This window comes from Abramis brama (assembly GCF_963993115.1).
Source record: "Abramis brama genome assembly, chromosome: 7".
Lineage (NCBI taxonomy): Eukaryota > Metazoa > Chordata > Actinopteri > Cypriniformes > Leuciscidae > Abramis > Abramis brama.
In genome coordinates, this window is record NC_139969.1 from 26,158,075 (window position 1) to 26,181,171 (window position 23,097).

The window sequence follows — 23,097 nt, forward strand, 5'->3', positions numbered from 1 at the left end:
TAAGTTTGTTATTATTCTCAAGCAGTTTTATTGGTACACTTTATTGCCAAAAGTTTTGGGACGTCTGCCTTTACATGCATAATGACTTTAATGACATCCCATTCTTAATCCATAGGGTTTCATGTGGAGTTGGCCCACCCTTTGCACCTATAACAGCTTCAACTCTTCTGGGAAGGCTTTCCACAAGGTTTAGGAGTGTGTATATGGGATTTTTTTTACCATTCTTCTAGAAGCGCATTTGTGAGGTCAGGCACTGATGTTGGATGAGAAGGCCTGGCTCGCAGTCTCCGCTCTAATTCATCCCAAAGGTGTTCTATCGAGTTGAGGTCAGGACTCTGTGTGGGCCAATAAAGTTCCCCCACACCAAACTCGCTCATCCATGTCTTTATGGACCTCGCTTTGTGCACTGGTGCGCAGTCATGTTGGAACAGGAAGGGGCCATCCCTAAACTGTTTCCACAAAGTTGGGAGCATGAAATTGTCCAAAATGTCTTGGTATGCTGAAGCATTAAGAGTTCCTTTCACTGGAACTAAGAGGCCAAGCCCAACCCCTGAAAAACAACCCCACACCATGATCCCCCCTCCACCAAACCTTACACTTGGCACAATGCAGTCAGGCAAGTACCGTTCTCCTGGCAACCGCCAAACCCAGACTCGTCCATGGGATTGCCAGAGAAGCGTGATTCGTCACTCCAGAGAACACGTCTCCACTGCTCTAGAGTCCAGTGGCAGCGTGCTTTACACCATTGTATCCGACGCTTTGCATTGCACTTGGTGATGTAAGGCTTGGATGCAGCTGCTCGGCCATGAAAACCCATTCCATGAAGCTCTCTACGCACTGTTCTTGAGCTAATCTGAAGCCCACACGAAGTTTGGAGGTCTGTAGCTATTGACTCTGCAGAAAGTTGGCGACTTCTGCGCACTGTGCGCCTCAGCATGCGCTGACCCTGCTCAGTGATTTTACGTGGCCTACCACTTCGTGGCTGAGTTGCTGTTGTTCCCAATTGCTTCCACTTTGTCATAATAACACTAACAGTTGACCATGGAATATTTAGTAGTGAGGAAATTTCAAGAATGAACTTACTGCACAGGTGGCAATAAGCTTGTACCACGCTTGAATTCGCTGGGCTCCTGAGAGAGACCCATTCTTTCACAAATGTTTGTAGAAGCAGTCTACATGCCTAGGTGCTTGATTGTATACACATGTCGCAATGGAAGTGATTGGAACACCTGAATTCAAGATTTTGGAGGGAGTGTCCCAATACTTTTGGCAATATAGTGTATCTTTCCACAGTTGAAACACTGGTTGAGAGATGTAAACCTATCTATCATCCTCTCTTCTTCTTCTGCACTTTTTACTGATAGCAAACAGCGCTGCACTGCCACATGCACCCCCTTCTGTATTGGAGTGTGGATCGCCTGTGACTGAATGTATTTGTTGTGCGACTGCATGCAGTCCGTACTATATGGTTCGGGATGAATACATGTACCATTACACCCCTAATATATATATATATATACAGCTTTAATTACATATATTTTGTGACGGAACTTACCTAAAATCCAAAACAATGCTGTTCGCTGGGCTAAATGCGCCAGCAGCCATATCACCCTGTAGCCCAAGACTGGTTGCCCACTGAAGCTAAGCAGGGCTGAGCCTGGTTAGTACCTGGATGGGAGACCTCCTGAGAAAAACCAGGTTGCTGCTGGAAGAGGTGTTAGTGAGGCCAGCAGGGGGTGCTCACCCTGTGGTCTGTGTGGGTCCTAACACCCCAGTGTAGTGACAGGGACACTATACTGTCAAAAGAGCACCGTCCTTCGGATGAGACGTTAAACCGAGGTCCTGACTCTCTGTGGTCATTAAAAAAATCCCATGGCACTTCTCGTAAAGAGTAGGGGTGTAACCCCGGTGTCCTGGCCCTTACCAATCATGGCCTCCTAATAATCCCCTTACATTGAATTGGCTCTATCACTCTCTCTCCTCTCTCCACCTATATCTGGTGTGTGGTGAGCGCACTGGCGCCGTTGTACTGTGGCTGCCGTCGCATCATCCAAGTGGATGCTGCACACTGGTGGTGGTTGAGGAGAGATCCCCTGATATGATTGTAAAGCGCTTTGGGTGTACAGTAGTACATATGAAAGCGCTATATAAATGGCCGATTCCGATTCCGATACGTGCGTACATATGAGTCATCTTTTTAGATGTCTTTGGTCCGGCTTCAGATGGCAGTGTGCACACTTATTCAAATGAACTGCACTAACAGAGTAATCCCACTATAGTTTGTTTTAACCAAACCAAACCTGCCAAGTGTGAACACAGTTTAATTTGATTGAGAATTGAGTTCTTATTCAGGTGCTCGGTTCCCAAACCTGCATTTACTGTAAGCTAAGGTGGATGATGTGTTGTCAGTGTTAAACATGTAGGTCTCTGTTAGTCCTGTTTATTTCTTTTCTCAATTTCTCTCTCCTTCAATGTCTTTCTTATTCCCCAGCCTCCCCCGGCCCAGCCCGCCCAGCCCCTGCTATTTGTAAGTTTGATTTGGAGCGCTGGGTCAGCACATAAACTCAGCCTGCTATCTGCCCACTGCTCTAAGTGGCCTTTTCGCATGGGAGGCTGGGAGGTGCTGAGTGGCCTTCCAGTAGCATCTCTTGACATTTACAGTAGTGTTCTCTCTCTCTCTCTCTCTCTCTCTCTCTCTCTCTCTCTCTCTCTCTCTCTCTCTCTCTCTCTCTCTCTCTATTCCTCCAAGCATCCACCCTGCAGCCGTAAACGAGAATGCTTTATGACAGGTCCCGCTCCCTTTTTACTGTGGTCAGGAAGAGCTGCGTGGTGTGTGTCCTCACAATGGCCTAGGAAACTGACAGCCTTGTGGAGGGATGATCGGGGGAAACACTCAAAAAGGGACATTTAGATGAGCTAAAGTTACCAGTAACCAACGTTTCAGCATTTTTCTATGGAAAACAGCCTTTTGCATATGAAATAGCAGGGTAACATTGTTCCTGCTTTTTGATCGGGTTTGAAATCACTCAGATCATGGGGTTTGTGTGTTAGGCTGCATTTATAACATTGAAGGTAATGACTGAAAAAAAAAAGACAGCTTTTCCTCAGAGGTGCGATGCTAAGTGAACAGGTAGATTTCTTCTCATCCCCAAAGCTTTAGGAAAGCGCAAAATGCTGAATCAACCGCTGACCTGTAACCCATTTAAAGCTCAATGAAAGTTTAATTCCTCTAGCTCCACCTGAAGTCTGCGAGATGGAGAGGTTTTCAGGTTTGCACTTGATGCAGACTCAAGCTGTGTCCAGGTCTCTCTATTTCACACTGCCTTTTATACATGCTTGGGGGATACGGCGCCCCAAACAACTGAATATTTCATCACAGCCTCCCCCTGATAGATGTACTTGAAGCTTGCAGCGCTGCAATGTCTTCTCAACCTGGTCTGCACTCACCGTGCAACATTGATCAATAGACGTGTCATGTGCTTCTGTTACATCGTGGCATGACAGAGGTGATGAGAATCTAATGTCTTACTTAAGAATAATATATAATTGATAGATTAAATCCCAAAGTTTTTTTTTAACGAAACCCAAAGCTTCTGGAAATCATTCACAATGTTGCATGCAATAAAAAACACTTTCATATTTTGTAACATGTTAATTGCGTTAGATCACAAAGTAACATCATAACCTTTAGTCTCTACCTTATATCATTTTGTCTGTCCTCTGGTGTCGAAGATCGCCAGTGGTGAAAATGAGAAGCCAAAAAAAAAAAATTCCTAATATTTAATTCGCTGAGAGTTTAAGAGTCATGACTTGTAACGCTTATTTTTTGTATGCGACTATTAATTAAAATAAAAATAAAAAAAAGTTAATTAAAGGCTCCATTACCTTGTATCTTACGTTATGGCCCCGTAGAAGCAGTTTTTGTAAAAATAGGCTAACGATTGCGTCATAACCACGCAACTCTCTGTCGCACAGTAGAGAGATTACCGTATGGACAGGAGGAGAAGCTCGCGGGCAATCGGGGGGACGTGGAGGCAAAATGACAAAATAATTAATCAGAATACTTAGCAAAAGTTTCTCCTGCTCCTAGCTCATGGACACCTCCTACTCACACTCTCCGTCTCTGCAAGTTTCGGAAGAGAATGATTCAGATTTCTCTTGGCACAGCTAATAGAAGACAGACAGGTTGCTCACGTCACATCTACGTCATCAAGCTCAGTTTGAGTCTGCGCAGTACGCTTGACCATCAGGAAGTGAGTGCTTCTAATCGACTTCACTTTTCTCCGTTGAAGTCTATGGGGTCGCTGTGTCCATTTCTTTTACTGTCTATGCTAGTATTTATGATTTAATGGTTTATCACTTTTGACCAATAGGTGGCACTGTACAAATTGATGGGGTGTGGTCGGAGTAATGTGACAATGACATGCAAAGTTTGGTGTCAATATGACAAAGCATTGCAGAGATACAGCCTTAGAGTCGTTTTGGCATCATGCCATCATATTTGTTGATGCCGTTTACAAAAACGGTTTTGTCTATCGACACGAAATCTGTAACTTTTTTGCCGGCATGGTCTGAAGATGATCTGACTCGAATTTCGTGAAAATCGGACAAAAGGTGTTTGAGCTTGCATTTTGTACCTAGCCCTTACGGTTTAAAAGTTATTAACATAAACATGAGTGCAACTTTGGACAGTTGGTGGCGCTAGAGCGATTGAGTTAGAGACTACAAATATGCTGTGGTGCTGTGTGCCAAATTTCATAACTCTCCCGCTAGTGTTTCTATAAGCTGCCATAGACTCAAGAGTGGAAGAAGATGAAGAAGAACACTACTGATTACAATAGGTACACACCTTCAGTGCTTGAGTAATGTAACAGGTATTTTGAGTTTGTGTTGTTTTGGGTGAGTTTTGTATTATGTTTCACTTCTGTGTCCTAGTTTTCAGTTCGTTTCCTTGGTGATTCATTATTTAATTAATTTGCACACCTGTTGGTCATTTAGTTGATTGGTTTGTTTAGTGTATTTTTTACTCTGTGTTTCCTTCAGTTCTTTGTCAGTTCTTGTCACGTTATGTTGGGTTGTTCTGTTCTGGTTTAATGTTTTCTGACTCCTATGTTAAATTTGATACTCCTTGCGTTTAGATCCTGAATTCATCTATATTTTGCAACCAGCTGTGGCAAGTAATATAAAAAAATGACAATTTATTACAAGGCAAGATGGTTCTGGTGGTTCAGGTTTCATGTGGTCTGAATCCACACAAACGTAATGAAATTTATTAATTAATGACTCATGATTTGTCAAACTTTTCTTGTGTAATATAATTAATATGCTAACACGCATGTATTTAAGGTGCAAGGGAATATATTACTTTTTTCTTAATGACATGACAAAACATGAAATCTTTACGTTCGAGTCATTAAATCAAAACTTTTCTTGTAATTTATATAAAAGTTTTTCAAAACCAAATGAAACCAATGTGAATAAAGAGTACATTTCTAAAACTTGTCACATGTTTTACACTAGATTTTTCCTTTTCTTTATCGTGGACTCTAGTTGATTGACCCAACTATCCAGCCTCACACTGCACAACCATTTCATTTATAACTATTTAAATGTTTCCAAAGCTTTGAAAAAGATGAATGTGCTTGATATAAGTGAGCGTATGCAGATCACACGTTATTAGAGAGGACAATTTAGATGAGCTGGCATAAATATGAATGAAACGAGTGAGCTAGAAAAGTGTTCGGCAGCAGCACAATGTGCTCCTCTCACCGCTGGGAATACAGAAGTGCTGATCGGTAGGGAAAACCAAACTACTCTAAATTCAAACCACAAGAGTTCAAGCGTCTACAAGAGAATGTCAAATATCTGTAAGTGTGTTATTTGCTGCGTGAAGCTCATTGTAAATTCAGACTGGCCATCGTTTTTTTAATGTGCGGGCAATTTCTGACACTGCCAGAATGACCGGGAAATGTTCAAATATGGCAAACTATATCAAAAGGCTATATTCAAGCCTGATGTTGCATTTTTCTTCATTAATAAGAGATGTTCATACTGTTTATGCAGCAGTTAAATTTTTTGCTAACATTTCTGGACAAGTATACAAGCAGCCAACTGTTTGTGAGTCAACACCGTATTCTTTCCTGTTTTGTTTGAAGATGTTTGACATTGAGCTGTGTGTCTACGGTATACGTGATGCTGTAGAGTCTGTTCTGGCTGTAGGCTATTGTTGTGAAGAGGTCAGACAATCAGTGTGGTTTGGTTTTACAGAGGAAGGTCACTTAGCCTATACATCTGTTCCAGCCCAGCAGTCTTCAGATACTATCACAGCAGCAGGGCCAATTCCTTTCACCATTAACTAGTTCCTCCTCTTCTTCAACTAATGAGAAATCTGATTGATCGATTTAACTTCTGCCACGATGTGAAAAATGTCTTTTACCAAGAGTGATTTGCCATTATTTGCAGAGAAACATTAAGTTGTTCCAATACAACATACGAATTGCACTAGTCGCTCATTGCAATTCGTAACTTTTTTTGTTTTGAAGAATTGATGACCAATTCGTATAAATTTGTATGATGTACGTTTTCATCCAATCTGCTTATACCCCATTGATGGTTAAAGGCCCCCTGAAATCAAAATGTACTTTTTTTTTAGCTTTTAGGATGAATATGTTAGCCTTAAGGTTAAGAATAAGCTAGTGTGTTTCAAAACAATGACAAAATTCGCATTTAGGAGATATAAACATAAAAAAAAAACTACAGTCTCTCACTTCCATTAAAATGGATCACGGATTTTTATGACATTAGCGCGGACTTCAGCTTCTCATCACATCTTCTGTCCAATCAAATTCTCTCTAGAATATAATGTGTCCTGCCCCCTATGCTATAAATACCACCTGGCTAAAGCAACCGGCGTTGACGCGTCACGGAGCAATATGGGTTGGAGATATGGATTCGGTTGCTCAAACGCTCGAGTTTTATTCAATTTTCCAACTGTACAGTCGTTAAGAATGAAATGGCTAGAATTTGTTCACACCTCTACTGTTAAATCCAACGTATCATCAGCGCTCGGATTCGCTTCCATGGTGCTGTCAAGTAGGACTTGCAGTCTGTGAGGTAAACTAAACGCTATTGGCTATTTGAAAAGGGGGAGGGACCATTGAATATGCTTCATACAAAGCTGCGTGTTCCAAGGCACTTCAATGGGCTTTTAAGTTTAGGGGTGGGACTTCATGCTTTTTTCTAAAAAAATCGTATGTTTTTGTACGAATCACATTGTATGAATTCATATGAAATCACAGCATCGAAAATTTTTCGATTTTCTCATGTTAACGAGTCGGTTGTTCCTATAGATAGAACTAGGCTAAAAAATTAAGTGTTACATTTATCATTTTCAATTATTTGTAATTTGGCACTTATCTATCTTTCTTAGAAGGTTTTTTTTGTTGTTTAATAACCATTTTTTGCTGAAACCATCTGAATGTAATACATGAGCTCTGAATATTTAGTCAAATGCACTGAAGGATGTATACATTATCCCTCACATATCTGTTTGCTCTCTGAAATTGATGATATTGTTTCCAATAAAAAAGTTGAAATATTACCTATACGACCAGTATATGTCAGCAGTCGCCTTCTAAGTAGGACAGTTTAAAGTGGTGTCGTTTCTCATAAGGAACATAATGGAAGGTGACACACCTCATATGTTGAGCACGGAGATGAGACATCACATGAATAGTTGGAGTGGTGCTTCTGGAATATTTGTTCCAGTGATAGGTACTCAGGCATCAGAAATGGCCTCTTTAACACTCTCTTTATTGGTCCTTTTCCCAGCACCTGCAGCCAGAGCGTGACATTTCTGCCACATTCTGAGCTCCATGTCAATAGCCAGTGAATTTAATACCGTTAAATAGACCACATGGCTGAGCAAACTGCCTGTCTGATCATTTTCCCAAGACACATTGAGTGACCATAGTGTCTTTCAGCAGCATGAAGGTCTTTTTTTTTTTTTTTTTGTGGAAATGAATGTGGAATATGAAATTATATATCCATATTAACACACACACACACACACACACACACACACACACACACACACACACACACACACACACACACACACACATATATATCTGTGTGTGTGTGTGTGTGTGTGTGTGTGTGTGTGTGTGTATATATGTTTAATATGGATATTAAATATAGATATACTGTATAGGTGTTTACATAAGAAAAATAGGAAACTAAGATGTCTTGTTGCAAATTGTTGTAAACCACTTTTCTTTAATAAGAGACTCCATACAGCTTATAGTCCTGTCAAATGCTTTACAAAAATCCCAGTCAAACAGATTTAACCCATGCAATTCTGAATTTATTCCCAGCTAGGTTTATTTATTTTTTACTAGGCATGTATGGTTAAAAGGGAATGATGATCAAAAAATAAAATGTAGTGTTGCTTTTACTTTGTTAAATTTTGTGCTATGATGACAACATTTGTAAATGTTTCTATTTATTTCCCTTAATAACACATTGGCTGATGCATCATCAACATTATGCACATGCCAAACTTACATCTGTGTCACAATTTAAGAGTAAATGCCATTGTTCTTAAGGTGGGCATCTTCCTCCCATCTTACACTTCATGTTTATTATGATCATGATTTATATGACAGGGTAATCTAATCTGTATGATTCAATAGATTATGTACAAATACCTCTGGTCATGTGACTATTTACACCAGCCATGAGCCATGTTTGATTTATATTTGACAACTTTGAGTAAAATACATTAACAACTCTGTTTGGACCCTTCAAACGCAAAAATAAATGTTGTTCATAAATGTCACCGGTGGCATCAAATGAAAACAGATCTTAAATGACCACATTCATTTACAGAATAAGATAACATGGAAGTCCCGAGCGGACACAGAGGCTTTACACCAAACGCCATTATTTATTTTCATCTTCAACCCCTATCCATCACCGTGTTACCACCCTGTCCAGTCCAAGCGCTAACGCCACATCTTAAAGCTTATTACGGCGACCCACCTTCCTCAGGAATATGATTGACGTACCGTGGAAGAACCGAGGCGGGGACAACAGCGCGCTCTCGTCCAATCACGGGCAATGGGCGGTTCCCCATCGCTGTGTGCCAGTGTTGGTGGGCGGAGCCTCCCGTTATGTGTCAGTGTTGCCAGCAGACCTGTGCGAAACAAAAGCACTTCTCTCCCCACGTTTAACGCCTTCAAAGCACGTCTTAGAGCTGTTTCAGTCGTAAAGCTGTCAAAGGAAACAAGGAGTTACGCGGCAGAGTCGCAGATTACACAGGATTACAGCAGCCCTTAGACAAAGTTGGGCTCTGTTGTCTTGGCTTTGGTGGCAAGAGCAGGAGTGGCTTGATCCTAAAGCAGCTCTCCAGATCAGATTTCACCCAAACCAGCTGTGAGAGGGAGCTTTGCCTTTTCTCCCCTCTCTCCCTCTCTCCATGTTGTAAGCGCGCTCCAGACATCCAGAAAGCGAAAGGGGGAGTGACGGCGAGAGTTTCTGAAGGAATTTTCCTTCTCCTAGGGAAGAATTGAAAAAGTCACCAGAGTCTAGAGAACAGCGGCGAGGATGGATGATCAGCCCCGGTTGATGCACTCCTCTCACGGGGTGGGCATGGCCGGACACCCCGGCCTGGCGCAGCATATGCAGGATGGCACGGGAGGAGCGGACGGCGAGGGAAGAAAACAGGACATTGGAGACATATTACAACAAATCATGACCATAACCGACCAAAGTCTGGACGAGGCACAGGCCAGGTATATATCTAAGAGTGTATGCATGCTGTCTTTTTTATTATTATCTTCATAGTAGCCACTGAAACACGTCGTCAGTATTTAACAAGTCAGCTGCTTTTATATTTTGACGCGCCACCCGAAGCGCACCGACTTTCTTTTTGCGTCTTCTTTCAAACTTTTATGCAGGCGTACATTTTTTTATATTGTATTACAAATATGTTACAGCCACTTCCGAGCGCCTCTGTGCACAATCTGGAGCTGTCGTCTTCTTCTTCCCAGATGCATCGTTTCGATTTCCAATTGCTCCGGATCTCGCAGGTTACAAATGAGAAGGCGCATTGATTCAGTGCCATATAGACTTACTACATGTTGCGGGTGGATTCAGTCCCTAGTTTTTGGACTGCAAGTATCTAATAATTAAATAAATGTTACTGAGCATGCATTCTTACAAATTTTTAATCGTACGTATTTGTCAGAAAGTTCATAAGTCTGCAATGACAATGTGGCTTATATACAGTGTTTCTGCTTTGCATATCGAAGGAACGTTGTTAAATCTGGTACTGTCCAAATTTATGTTTTTTTTTGTTTTTTTTAATGTAATATAACATCAATTTATAGTAGTTAAAATCAATAAGGCAGTAAGATGAAGACTAATTTATGTCAAATTCATTCACTTGACCCTATTAGCCTTAGTAACTGTCAACACAGGTGTTTCTAAAACACTTTGAAAATGCAAACATTTTACATTTGAAATCATATTTGAACAACTTGACTTTAAAGCCTTATTAATAAGTATCATGCATATTGAAAAACTCTTAGACTGATATGTAATTTATATTTGTTGTTTGATATTTATTGATTTTTTTAAAGGAAAGCATCCAGTCACCTTAATTGAGTATTTGATAGCAATTCCACTTTGCAATCCACTTCATGCTGCTCTCTATGATGTACATGACATTTTTTTTTTTTGCTCGTTTAACACATTTTATCACTTCCAAAAGTGCTGTGCAATTTAGTGCCATTTTCAGCTGTCTTCTATTAAAAACCATTTGTAAAATACTCAAAATTTCCATCACACATAACAGACATTCCTTCTAAGCCTAATGTCTGTGTTTTGACAGTTTTGACAGGTCATGCATAGTGACGGCTTGTTATTTATTTTCTGTTTGTGTTTTTAGGAAACATGCACTGAACTGTCACAGAATGAAGCCGGCTCTATTCAATGTCCTGTGTGAAATAAAAGAAAAAACAGGTGGGTTTTCCTGTCTCACATAGAGAACACAAAGCGAAAACTTGCAAGTCTTTGTTTAAATCCAGTTATCACATTAAGCTGAATATTGAAATATTGATTTTTTTTGCTACAGAGCTCTTTAATACAGTGATGTATTGTGTCTTGTGAGCATAACGTCTTGTGCGTTATTAGATATTTAGACTGCATCATGTGAAAGTTCTGATATTACAATAATACAAAAATTCATGTTATTCAAATATCTGGTAATTTATACAGCATTCAGATTCCTCAAATAGATAGCTATTATTATTATGTTGTGTGCTATGGTTATAATTTGTGCAGCTGAGCTAAAGTTTATTACTGAATACAGCATTTACATTGTGTGGTTAAGCTATGCTGCATTGAAAGCTAGTGATGAGGCTTTTTCTCATGTTATTTTTGTTTATAGCCAACAGTATATGAGAATATCAATGGCTTTAGTTAGAGAATATGATTTTAGGATGTTATTTTACTCATTAAATTGTGATTCTGACTGTTAGCTTTAAAATACTTTGCCTCATGGTTTTGACAATGCCCATCTGAGTTTTATAAACTCGACTTATTGTGACATACCATTTATTTTTTTATTTTTTGCTGCGCTGTCTGGTTAGATGCAGATTCTACATTATTATTGGATAAGTTTTGAGGTTTTTGTGTGCATAAAATGCAGCTGGTTGAGTACGGCACTTTAAGAGCAGTTTAAAAAGTCCACCAGAAGCACTATTCATTAGAGTGAAATGAACATGCTGTTTTGATTATGCGATTGTCCCTGAGTGAAGGTTTTCGAGGCAGATTGCTACAGCGAGAAACAACAACAAATGTAAAAAAAACTTAAAAAAACAACCACCACAACACACAGCCGTATCTTCCTTCTAATTAGCCCCAAAGTGTAATTTACAAAGATTTCATTACATGGCAGTTGAAGTTGGCTCTCTGCCACACTGTCTTGAAAGGCGCTGCAGTGTAGAGGTTCCCCCGTCCTCAGTGAAATTCTGAACCGAATGAAGAGGGCTTCTGAGGGCCACAGTGTCAGCGATCACAGGGTCCTCATGGCACTAGCTTTGCTTTTTTCCCTCCTCTTGTTTAGCAAGGTTTTCCAAGGAGGGAAAGAGTTATGCCTGACTCTTTTGAACTGCCTTGGCGTCACCCGGGGTTCACTCAAAGTTCGTTTCCAAGATGAAGAACAAAGTGACTTGGACCTCTTCCTGACTTTTTGCTCCTGCTTCTCTTCCCACAGTTCCTGGCAACCAGGAACCTGCAGAGCTTTTGACTAGAGTGATAAACCCGGTTTGACTCCAAACAAGCTATTAGAACTGTAAGACTATGAAGATGGTGCTTTTTTTTTTGGGTCGAATTATAGTTGTGATGTCACTCTCCTGTGTGGGAATTAGTTGTTTGTTTGTTTTGTCTATATTATCTTCATCATATTTCATGTGAGATGTCACCCCCACACACGCAGTCGCACACACACCCAAAACACCCCTCATGTTGAGCTTTTGTTTGTAGTTGAACGCAGCCCTGGTGTTGTTTTTGTCAAGGGGGGCTTATTTCAGCTTCCTCGCAGTCGCTTTTCTCTCTCAGGACTTCATTAGGAGCATTGGATCATCAAAATCAAACCTACTTGCATTTGATCAGCGTGCATATCGGAATATTAACATTAGCTGATTCCTGCTTTTTGTTCGTTTCACTTTGAAACCACAAAAAAGTTCGGGCTTTCCAGTTGTGGAAGGAATTGAAAGGAAGGAAACTTGTCAAATGGAACAGGAAGTGTTTTTTTAATAAATATTTTTAATAAATATAAATATATCTTTTTAATTTAAACCATCAAATATTCTGCCAGAAGCATTTGCAAACTAGTTTTTTTTAGCCTTGGCCTGGGAATTCAGAGAGAACAAATGATTTTTTTCTGCTTTTTAAGTGGATGCTATTGATAGTAACATGTTTGTAACTTAAGTAAACACCCCAAAAATAGCAAGAAAAGAAATTCAGTGTTTTTAGGTGTCAGTGTTTTATGCTGTTGAAAATGCTGTCGGCAACACGGTTTAGCTAACACTGAAAATAAACTAACTGAAGCCCTGATGGTTGATTTGAAAAGATCCTTGTGCTTTAACCCCCCCATGTACTCTCTCCTACGGAATTAGCCGTGAGCTGTACCTCGGTTCACTTCTGTCTCTTTTTAATGTGAGGGTGTAATTTCACACTGCACAGACAGACACCACTAAAAATCCAACGCCGCCACAGAGAAAATGGCTCAAACCTCCGCCGTGACATTTACTGCAAATGTGCTGAGCTCAGAGCGCCCAAACGAGAGCAGCCACCATTTTTGTCAGGCCCTTTTTAATTCTTTATTTTTTTTTAAATAAAGAGTCAGCCTCGTTCATGGTTTTACATTGTTGCAGCCGTAGAGTCCCAGGTGTAATCCAGAAAAGCGAGGTTATTAAATCCGCAGCCAGTCTGTTTTGTTGAAATGGCGTAGTGTGCTTGTGGAACAGTGGTGTCTTAGCTTTCGTGACAGACTGTGGAGGTCATGGAGCCGACCGAGAGCTTGTCTCAATGAAACAGTGGCTCTGTGTCTAAAAAAATCTACTTTTTCTGCTCACAATAACCTTGATTTACAAGAACTTTGGATCAAGTGCGTCGTCACCTCGGCCACCTCAGCTCGTAATTCCTGTTCAGACACGACACAGTTTCTACGACAGGAACAATAAATTTTCCTTCTGCTAATATATTTCATCTGCAGACGTGTTGAGAGAGCACAAAATGACACGGCTCCTGTAATTCTTCGTAACCTACGGCCGTCTTGCCGAGATTGACACGGCTGCGAGTTGCCCGGCGCGCAGCACGTGTTGCGCGGTGGCGTCGGCGTGTTGACAGTCGTGGTGATGAGCCCTCCTCTGGCAAGCAGCTGACAAGCGGGGCAGGACGGTGTGCCAGCAGCAGACAGAGCCGGCCTGAACTCCTGACCTCGCTGTGTATTTTTACACAGGGCCTGACCGAGCTAACACGGCACAGGCCGGCGTGCGAGTATAAACAAGTACTGCGGCTCACAGAACAGGACGTGATGTGGGGTGGGGGCTTTTAAACAAGGCTGCTTTAGCACTGCAAGCGTTTCAGATTATTTTAAGTGTCCGTGTATTTGTGTGGACCACGTGCTCTGGGAAATGCAAGGCCAATGTGTGCATTTGAATTCAGTGACTGGCACATATAGATGGTCGTGTTTGGAAAGGTGGACATTAACTTGGATGTTTTGTTGGTATCGGGTTTCAGCTCTGTTTTACCCTTGGGGCTTTCGTTAGGTCTGTTTCACATTGACATACATTTGCCTGATCATGGACAGAGCTTTGAAAAATAAACTTAAACTTAGCGTGAACTCTCTGAGCCATAGAGGGTCAATGACGAATAAGAGTCCACGATAAAGAAAAGGAAAAAACTTTTCTAAAAAAAACTTAGAAATGTACTTTCTTGTTGTGTTCATGTTGGTTTGAACAACTTTTAGACCACTTTTAAGAATTACATTTTCTATTTAATAACATAAAAATGTCATGTGATGTAACCATCAAGTAAAAAGGTATCTCATATCTTAATATATTTGAATCATTATGTTCCAAAAAGTTTTAAAATATATATTTCAAATATTGTAATGAATTATTAATTAATTGTCAATTAGTAATTAATAGTCAGTCATGAGGGTTTGTAACCCCAATTATGCCCTAAAAACTATTTTATTTGAGAAATTAAAAACGTTCTCTCTTCAAAATATACTGTACTTATCACTAACCACTATTTTTGAATAGATTCTGGACAAAATGAATGTCATGCCATTGACCCTAATTCATTGGCCAATGTTAAATGTGGTAACGTTTCTTGTCATTTATGGTGCGATGAAGTGGCAAGAGATCTTTTTTTCCGTATTGAGACCTACATCCGAGTGAAACCAAAAAAGAAAAAAACTGTAGTTCAGGGAGTTCGTCAAATCCAGCAGTTGTTGATTGGATAGTGGCAGATCTGAATGTGAGTTTGCTGTCAATTGTAAGAAAGGGGTGGTTTTAAGTTTGAGAAGTCCAGCATGCATCACCTGAGAGAAGTTGACATTTTGTGACAATTATTTATTTATTTTTAAATTGCAAGCATGAATGATCAATAACATTAATTTCCATTTCATACAAATTATACATTTTGCACATGCATGCTGATAAAAGCAATATGCAGACATTTGATATATTGCTAACAAACATGTCACATGACCTTTAACAAGATTCAGCTGGGAAATTCGTACAAAATAACTTTCAACTTCAAATAAATGTCTTTCTTTCATATATTAAAATTCCCATTATGAGATAAACACATAGGTAAACAACAGAGTACACTTTGTGAGGGCTGTATTTTGATATATTATTCTTGTAATATTCACATATTTATTCACAGTGTTCTTTTGCCTTTATTGACGCGTTAGTAGTGCTTGCAACACCGCGCTTAATAAAGTTTGGGCTTCATTCCTTAACTCGTTTGTTCTTTTGCGTGCCACGTAATTTTAGAGCTGGCGTGATATCTAACGACCGTCGTGGTGAATTGTGGAGAAATATTGCGTTTGCTACAGCGACATGAGGGGAGCCTCTCCTCCTCCTGTGTTATTTGGAACGTGATTTCTAATCATACTTAGGGCCGTTGGAATGGACATGCCTCAGTAGCAGCATAATGTTTCCTGTGTGTTTCTGTTATTACCCAGCTTCAAGTCTAAACTCACTCGCAATTAGAGCTCCTTATAAATTATGCAAATGATGACTGGCGTAATTGAGACATGTTAATCATGTTTTAAGAGCCTAATTACAGAAATGTATAACGGAGGTGGGAGTCTCTAATTAGCTCTGATAACAGGTTGCCCGTGTGAATAGCGAAGAAGCGCTTTTTTGTGTGGGAGGTGTTTTCCTCCTGCTGATGGTCAATAAAGGAACCGAAAACCTAATTTTATGGAATAATTATTGACATGGCTTAAGGTTAAAGTGGTCCTGTTTGAAACGGTTGCTTTTCGTACTTGTGTTCCGTACAGAGTATTGGCTGATGACATCATGTTAATATTATTTCACATTGCTTCAGGATCAAAACCTTTATTTACATGTAAACCCATTCCTTCCTCCATTAAATCATCTCCACACATGACATTAATCATAAGCACTGTAATTTGTGGCAAACCAAACCTTATTGCTGGATTAGAGCTGTACAATTTGGTGGGAAAATCAAATTTTTCCAGATAAAAATTGTGATCGCGATTTAAAATGCTATATTTAAATAAATAAAAAAGTCCAGGTATGCTGTACACTTTTGTAGGTCTGCACAATTTGCCCCCAAAACTGTTTGATTATACATCAATATTATTATTTTTGTTGTAATTATTATTATTACTTAATAAAAATGTTCAACAAAATAAGAACTATTGTAATATTTCACTGTAAAAAAACAATATAATAATAATAACTGTAAAATGGCCAACTAATATTTATGGCTGTCTTAATATAAGTTTATTTACCGCATGGACCCCTTAAATCTTCTTTGGTTGTTTGTTTATAAGCACTTCTTATTACAAGTTTGGGAAAATGGTCAGCACATGTTGCATTCTCAAAACTCAGAGCAGATTCAGAGATAGAGTTTGTGTGAAGAAGAATTTACTGTTAACCAAGCCGCTCTGAGACCCTGAAAACATGAGCTTTTTGCGTAAAAAGAAATTAATCCTTAAAAGTGTTAATCGCACAAAGCCATATTGTGATATTGGTTTTATTTCCATTAATCGTACAGCACTACTGCATACATCATTACTTTTTAAATAAGGGATATGCCGTTTCTCACTTTTGCATGAACTGACTAACAAAATGGATTGTTAGTCATTGTTTGTTTTAGTGTAAGGCACAATGGTCATTTAATATTTCCTTTCAAAAGATTCGAATGCATCTAATGTGCATATAAGCATGGCAGCTCTCAGGCCGGTTTGGATATCTGCAGCATCAGTGCCAGCCATTCTGCAAACTGATCTTTGTTCATAGTTGTCTGACAGATATCATATTCAGAGCCATTACAGTGAAAACATCTACTCACTTATTGGATTAAAAATTGCTTTAGAGAGGAAATCTGCTTGCAGATGCGACGGAGCTCTTTTTTTTTCTGTCTGATATTAGTCTGTGGTGCAGTTTGTAGCCCAATGTAAAAAAGCGAATTACAGTAAAAGGCTCTGCAGATGCTATTATTGTCTCTGTGGAGTCAGACTCAGCCCCTCAGCGGTGCAGTCAATGGCTGTGATCCATATAACAGCATTAGGGATCTCTCTGCCACAAAATCCTCATCGTTACAAACATATTTCAATTCATTCATTTCCTTACGTGGCTTAAGTGTAAAAGGCGGTGCCGTTTCCAGCTACGGTTGCCATACCAACACCCCGGGAGTTCATTTAGTTTAATTCAAAGGCCGGCGATTGCCGTTCTCCCGCGTCCTGCTGTTTGATTTTGACGACGGCAGTGGCGGCAGTGGCGGCGCAATACATAAAAGATCCCCCTATGTTCCCCCCAGCCATCAGTCCCCCCTCCCTCCCGCTGCTGTGAGCAGTCAAACACGGACTGGCGAGCGCCCCTTCCTGTCTCGACTTAGTAAAAATGACACAAATTAATATATGCTACTTAAACCAGACCAAGATTAATGGCCGCCTTTCGCCGCAGCTTAGGAACACTGTCAGTCGACACGCGCTCATTGGACGGAATCAACACTGATCAACATTTATTCGCTGTCGTACCTCTGTGCTCAGGGAAACGTGGAGGGATCGAGGACCCGCACACACACACAGAAATGTGACCCGACACATCATGTAGACTCTATTCACAGCCCCAAAATGTCATTTACACACCTTTTCATTTTAAATAGTGCGTATTAGAGTAATAAAAAGACACTGATATCTTGTACCTTTGTTAGATTTCACCATACACTTATAGTGTTGCCTCAGCCATATCTTATTGTTTTACTTGAGGGAAGTGCATTTTCATATTCATTCCATATACTGTACTTTAAGCTAATGGTTGTGCGGAATGTGCTGGGAAGAGGCATGTTGCCTGAGTGGTTTAGCATGTAATGAATGTTTCTAATGTAGATTAATGTAATGCTATTGGCGTGGTGTGGCAGTGCTAAAGATCCCCTCCACTCTCTTTAATCAGCAGGGGGTTATATGTTACAGCGGGCGAGGAGATAGAGTCGAGGGGTGCGGGAGGACGTGTGCCGTTATGTGAAGGTAACGCATAGCTATGAGTCGCTCTCTTGCCGTGAAATATTCTAATTTATGCTAATGAAGCTGGCGCTGTCGTGAGAAACAAAAGGGCTGGCTATGAGCCTGCGTAACCCCCTCCGTGAACGCATACATGAGTGTACATATTTTCTCTCTGCGAGAGTGAGGGAGAGAAATGATGAATTAAGGCACCGTCCTCGGTGGTGTTTGTATCTGATTGGCAACACTTTAAAGCATTTATAAAAAAAACACTGTTTTAGGTCTGGTTATAGATTTAAATAGAATGTTGTTGGTTGGTGAATGATGAACAGTGACTTGCCAACACTTTTTTCCCATTTAAAAATTAATGTAGCCTACATTTTCATGAGATATACTATCTTAAAGAACATATAATTAAAATGTACATCATATTTTGGTTGGCATATACAGTAGTGTATAGTGAAGTACTTTTTAAATATGATTTTTTAATGTATGTTTTTATTCTGACATGTAACGAGTTAGAATAAAATAAGATCACTTTGAGTTGAAGTATTTATCATGATAATGAAAAAAATCATACAGTATATACTTTTTTGTTTTTTATGCATTTTATTCCGAGTTAAAGCTGTACTTTACTATAAAGTGTGTACTGTATTTATTTGTATATCTTTATATTTCAAGTAAATGCTGTTCTTTTAAACTCTCTATTCTTTAAAGAATCCTGAGAAAAATGTATCATTGTTTCCACAAAAATATTAAGCAGTTGAACGGATTTCAACATTGATAATAATAAGAGAGGTTTCTTGAGCAACAAATCAGCATATTAGAATGATTTCTGAAGGATCATGTGACACTAAAGACTGGAGTAATGACTGACAAATAATAAAGTTATTTTAAATTGTAATAACATCCCACAGTATTACTGTTTTTACTGTATTTTTGATCAGATAAATGCAGCCTTGGTGAGCTTAAGAGACTACTTAAAAAAAACAAAAAAAAAACATTTACATATCTTACTGACCCCAAACTTTAGAATTTTTCAAAATGTTCAGATTTTTAGAAAAAAAGTGTCAATATATAGGCTACTCTTTAATAAATTTAATTTAATAAAATAAATTACTTTAGAAGATTAGTAATTTCTACTCCTCTAGCATCACCAAACAAAATTGCAAAAACAATGAACTTTTAAACAGATTTCCCAAACAGTCTGTCATTGGTGAGTCAAACAGATAGCCCCGCCCCAAACTCACACCATTGGTCTGTCAGGCAGTTTAAAACATTTTGATTGCGCCACAATATTTACACTTTTCGGGAGAAATGAACAAACTATTGTCTTACTGTTTTCTGCACATTAAGTTGTGATAGAAGAAAGTGTTTTTACATGGTAAAATCCACACTTGAGCTGTCGGCACAGCAGATGTGACCGGTTGTGGAGGAGCAGAGCGCGCAGGGGGAGTACGAGGAGGTGGATTTGGATCACTTCCCAACATGGTGGCCAGTGAGCGCGTAGGTAGCTTTTAGCACAGCGGGGTGAGGAGCAGGAGCTTTAGCAGGGGTCAACGCTCACCACGGCCGCCTGGCAACACCACACACACACTGAGGAACCGTGACACTCTCTGCCCTGAACACTCAGGCAAGCTTAATCGAGGGGAAACAAAGAGCCCCTCATGTGGCAAGGAATTCAAGGTCTCGCAATAGCTCAGTGGGCTTCCCCTAGCAAGTACGCTAGAATGAAATGATTCAAAGGCAATACTGTGGGTTTGCGAATTGCAACACAGTCACCTTCTATAATTATGTGGGTGGTAATTATTTCCTGTACGCAGAACACAAAATATTCAATAGCGTCTGACCTTGAGGACGCAGGTCTTGCATCTTTCGGCTAATTGCATGTTTGCTATTATAGTTCGTTTCTAAACTGAGAACTGTTTGTGCAGTGTATGCTCGCTGTCCCTGAATACACACACACAGACACACACACACACACACACACACACACACACACGCACTCCTGATTGCCTCTGTTTGCCAGCTCGCCTTTGGCAGTGTTAGTTATGGACAGTTAACTCCTGGAATCCTATTAATGACTGTCATTTTCTTTTTTTGCCTTTTGCATAATCAGCATTGTGCTCCGCTGTCCTACATAACCACTTTTAGCTGCTCTTGTCTAGGTCTTCCGTTGCTGAGAGCACAGGCGGAAACATGGGTGGCAGGTGTGTGTGTGTGTGTGTGTGTGTGTGTGTGTGTGTGTGTGTGCGTGCATTTGGGAGCAGGGGAGGAAGAAGGCTGTTCTAGTGATATATTGCATTTCAAGCCTCCTGCCAGAAAAAGGAACAGTGAGATGTCAAGGCATGTGCAGTAGAGTTTACCTCGACCTGAAGCCAAACCTCCGCCATTGAATCCTTATCGACTGGAGGACTCTCATCGGAGGCTTGTGTCGTCAGGCCAGCTGGTGACATTGTGTACTCTACCCTACTGACTGTGTTTTTTAGATTTTGATGTCCTTTCTCTATTTATATCTGCTTTAAACAGGAACTCACTCTGACATTATTGTCTTTTCCCAGCATGCAATTCAAATTCAAAGTAGGACAGTGCGATTTGGACAAACAAATCATATTGTGATATTATAAACATAACATCTCACACTGAAACTATGTTATGTTATATTACATTACATTACATAATATAATATATTATTCTATTCTAATAATTATATTATATTAGAATATATTATATTCTATTACTACATTCTATTATTCTATTCTATTCTATTCTATTCTATTCTATTCTATTCTATTCTATTCTATTCTATTCTATTCTATTCTATATTACAGTTTTTGCTGTTTAATAACAGGCCATATAATGAGTTTGATCTAATTTTGATTTATTTGGTGCAGTCCTGTAAATGATTTTGCATATAAAAATAGGATGTTATCGAAGATAAAGGTGCAATTGAGTTGATATTCTGTGCTATCAATTAGGGGTGTAACGTTCACAAAATTTGACTGTTCGGTTCGATGCGACACAGTGGTGTCACGGTTCGGTACGGTTTCGATACAGCAAAAAGGAAGAAATGGCAGAGAAATGTCCTTGATTTTTTTTTAAATATATATTTATTAAAATAAATTTTATTTTTAAATAAGTGTGAGTTTTCCTACATCTTGAAACTTTTAGTATTAAAAATGGGGGTAATCTTTGCATACCGAACCGAAAGCCTCGTACCGAACGGTTCAATACGAATACGTGTATCGTTACACCCCTACTATCAATACTGTAGACTGAATTTGTTTTGATTTATTTATTTATTTGTATTGACTTGATAAGGAGGTACCAACACTTTTGACATCCCTAATGGTCTAAGCTATGGTGTTCAGACCTTTCTTTGCTCCTGTCTCTGGCCAAAAATAAAAAAACGGGACCTTTCAGCATCAGACCCAGAGCTAAAGCAGCTGTCTGGCGTCTCCTCTTGCTGCCATTCCAATGTTTTTTTCTAGGTAATATCCCCTGACAGCATCGTAAGCAGGTGCCTCCTTATATCTGCATACACTTTGCTTTCATTTGATTTCCTATTACCACACCTCATAGTACGCGTCTTTCGGAAATCCTCCCCGATAAGGCTCTATTGATGAATTGATATCGGTGGAGGCGGAAGGGAGATAAAGCTGCGCAGGTTAAGAGCTTTGTGGATAGTTTAACCTTGATATAACAGTTGTTTCAGCGAGGTTGATTTTCTCTCATCCATCTTCATCCATCAAGGCCTCACTGAAGTATGCAAATGAGCACAGCGGATAGGCGCGTGCTGCCGTTAAATGGGCCGTTTCAAATGTGCGGTGTACCGCGCTGACAGGGTGATACTCCTTACTGTCCAAATTTAGTGTGTCTTCACAGATATCCCCACCCCCCCCCCCCCCACCCGACCACACGCACACTAGCCCCCCATTATTCTCAGCCGAATGCTAAAAGCATGGCGGCTAATAAAATATTAATAACATCTTTTATTTTTGTGCCTGCCACATTGTTCATCATATTCAAATGTGTCAGTGTAAAGTGTGAGAGGAGACGCGCGTTTTTATGTGCGTCCGGTGTGTGTAAAATGGTCTGACAACAATAAATACTGTTATTCCCATGCCAAATTAAGTCGTTTATTTATGTCAGTGGGTTGTAACGAATGTGAGTATTATTAGTTGTTTGTGAAATATGAATGTTTAGGTTAATTAGGGAGTGAGGAGATGTTATAATTATAATGCTTAATGTCCCAGAATACCACGGTCACAAGACCACTAGAAAGACACTAATGCAGAAAATAAAGTGTGAAAACAATGTGTTTTTATTGCAGATTTGACATTAATCTGACACCTCTTGCTTCTTTGTTTACTTGCAGTTTGCTAAAGGGAGAAATGAAAAACAAATGAGATAATCTGCGCCAAGCGAACAGTTTTACTAGAAGTAAACGTTTCAGGGTTTGTTATTTCTGAGCTTGTTTTTTATTTCCTTTTTTTTTTTTTTTTTTTGCTCGTATCCGTTACTGCCTGCAAATTTTTATAGGGCACTTTTATATTATGCTTATTGAGTGTAGCTTCTCAATCATTTCTTATGATTCTCATGATGATCCTGAGGCCTGTAGGTTGACATTTTCACTTAAGTGGCTCTTGAATTTGATCCTAAAAAAAGCATCTGCCTTGTTCCTTTGTAATTGCCGTGCAGTCAGAAAGTGGGAGTGGATTTCTACTCTTTGTAATTTTGGCTTCCTCTGGGATGTCACCAACATTTCTTTTTATAGGAGCTTTTAGTTTATAGCAGCTATTACGATCCATTGTGTG

General features: G+C 39.7%; 1 protein-coding gene across 2 annotated transcripts in view; it reads left to right on the forward strand.

Annotated features, from left to right (window-relative positions):
- The first annotated feature begins 9,116 nt into the window (after positions 1-9,116).
- pbx1a (pre-B-cell leukemia homeobox 1a) overlaps positions 9,117-23,097 on the forward strand; it is a 68,221-nt gene continuing 54,240 nt past the window's right edge. For both annotated transcript variants that reach the window (XM_084120803.1, XM_084120804.1), the window contains exons 1-2: positions 9,117-9,794; positions 10,952-11,025. In XM_084120803.1, the coding sequence (XP_083976929.1) occupies positions 9,607-9,794; positions 10,952-11,025 (262 nt within the window). In that variant the 5' untranslated portion in view covers positions 9,117-9,606. The remainder of the gene's footprint in view (positions 9,795-10,951; positions 11,026-23,097) is intronic.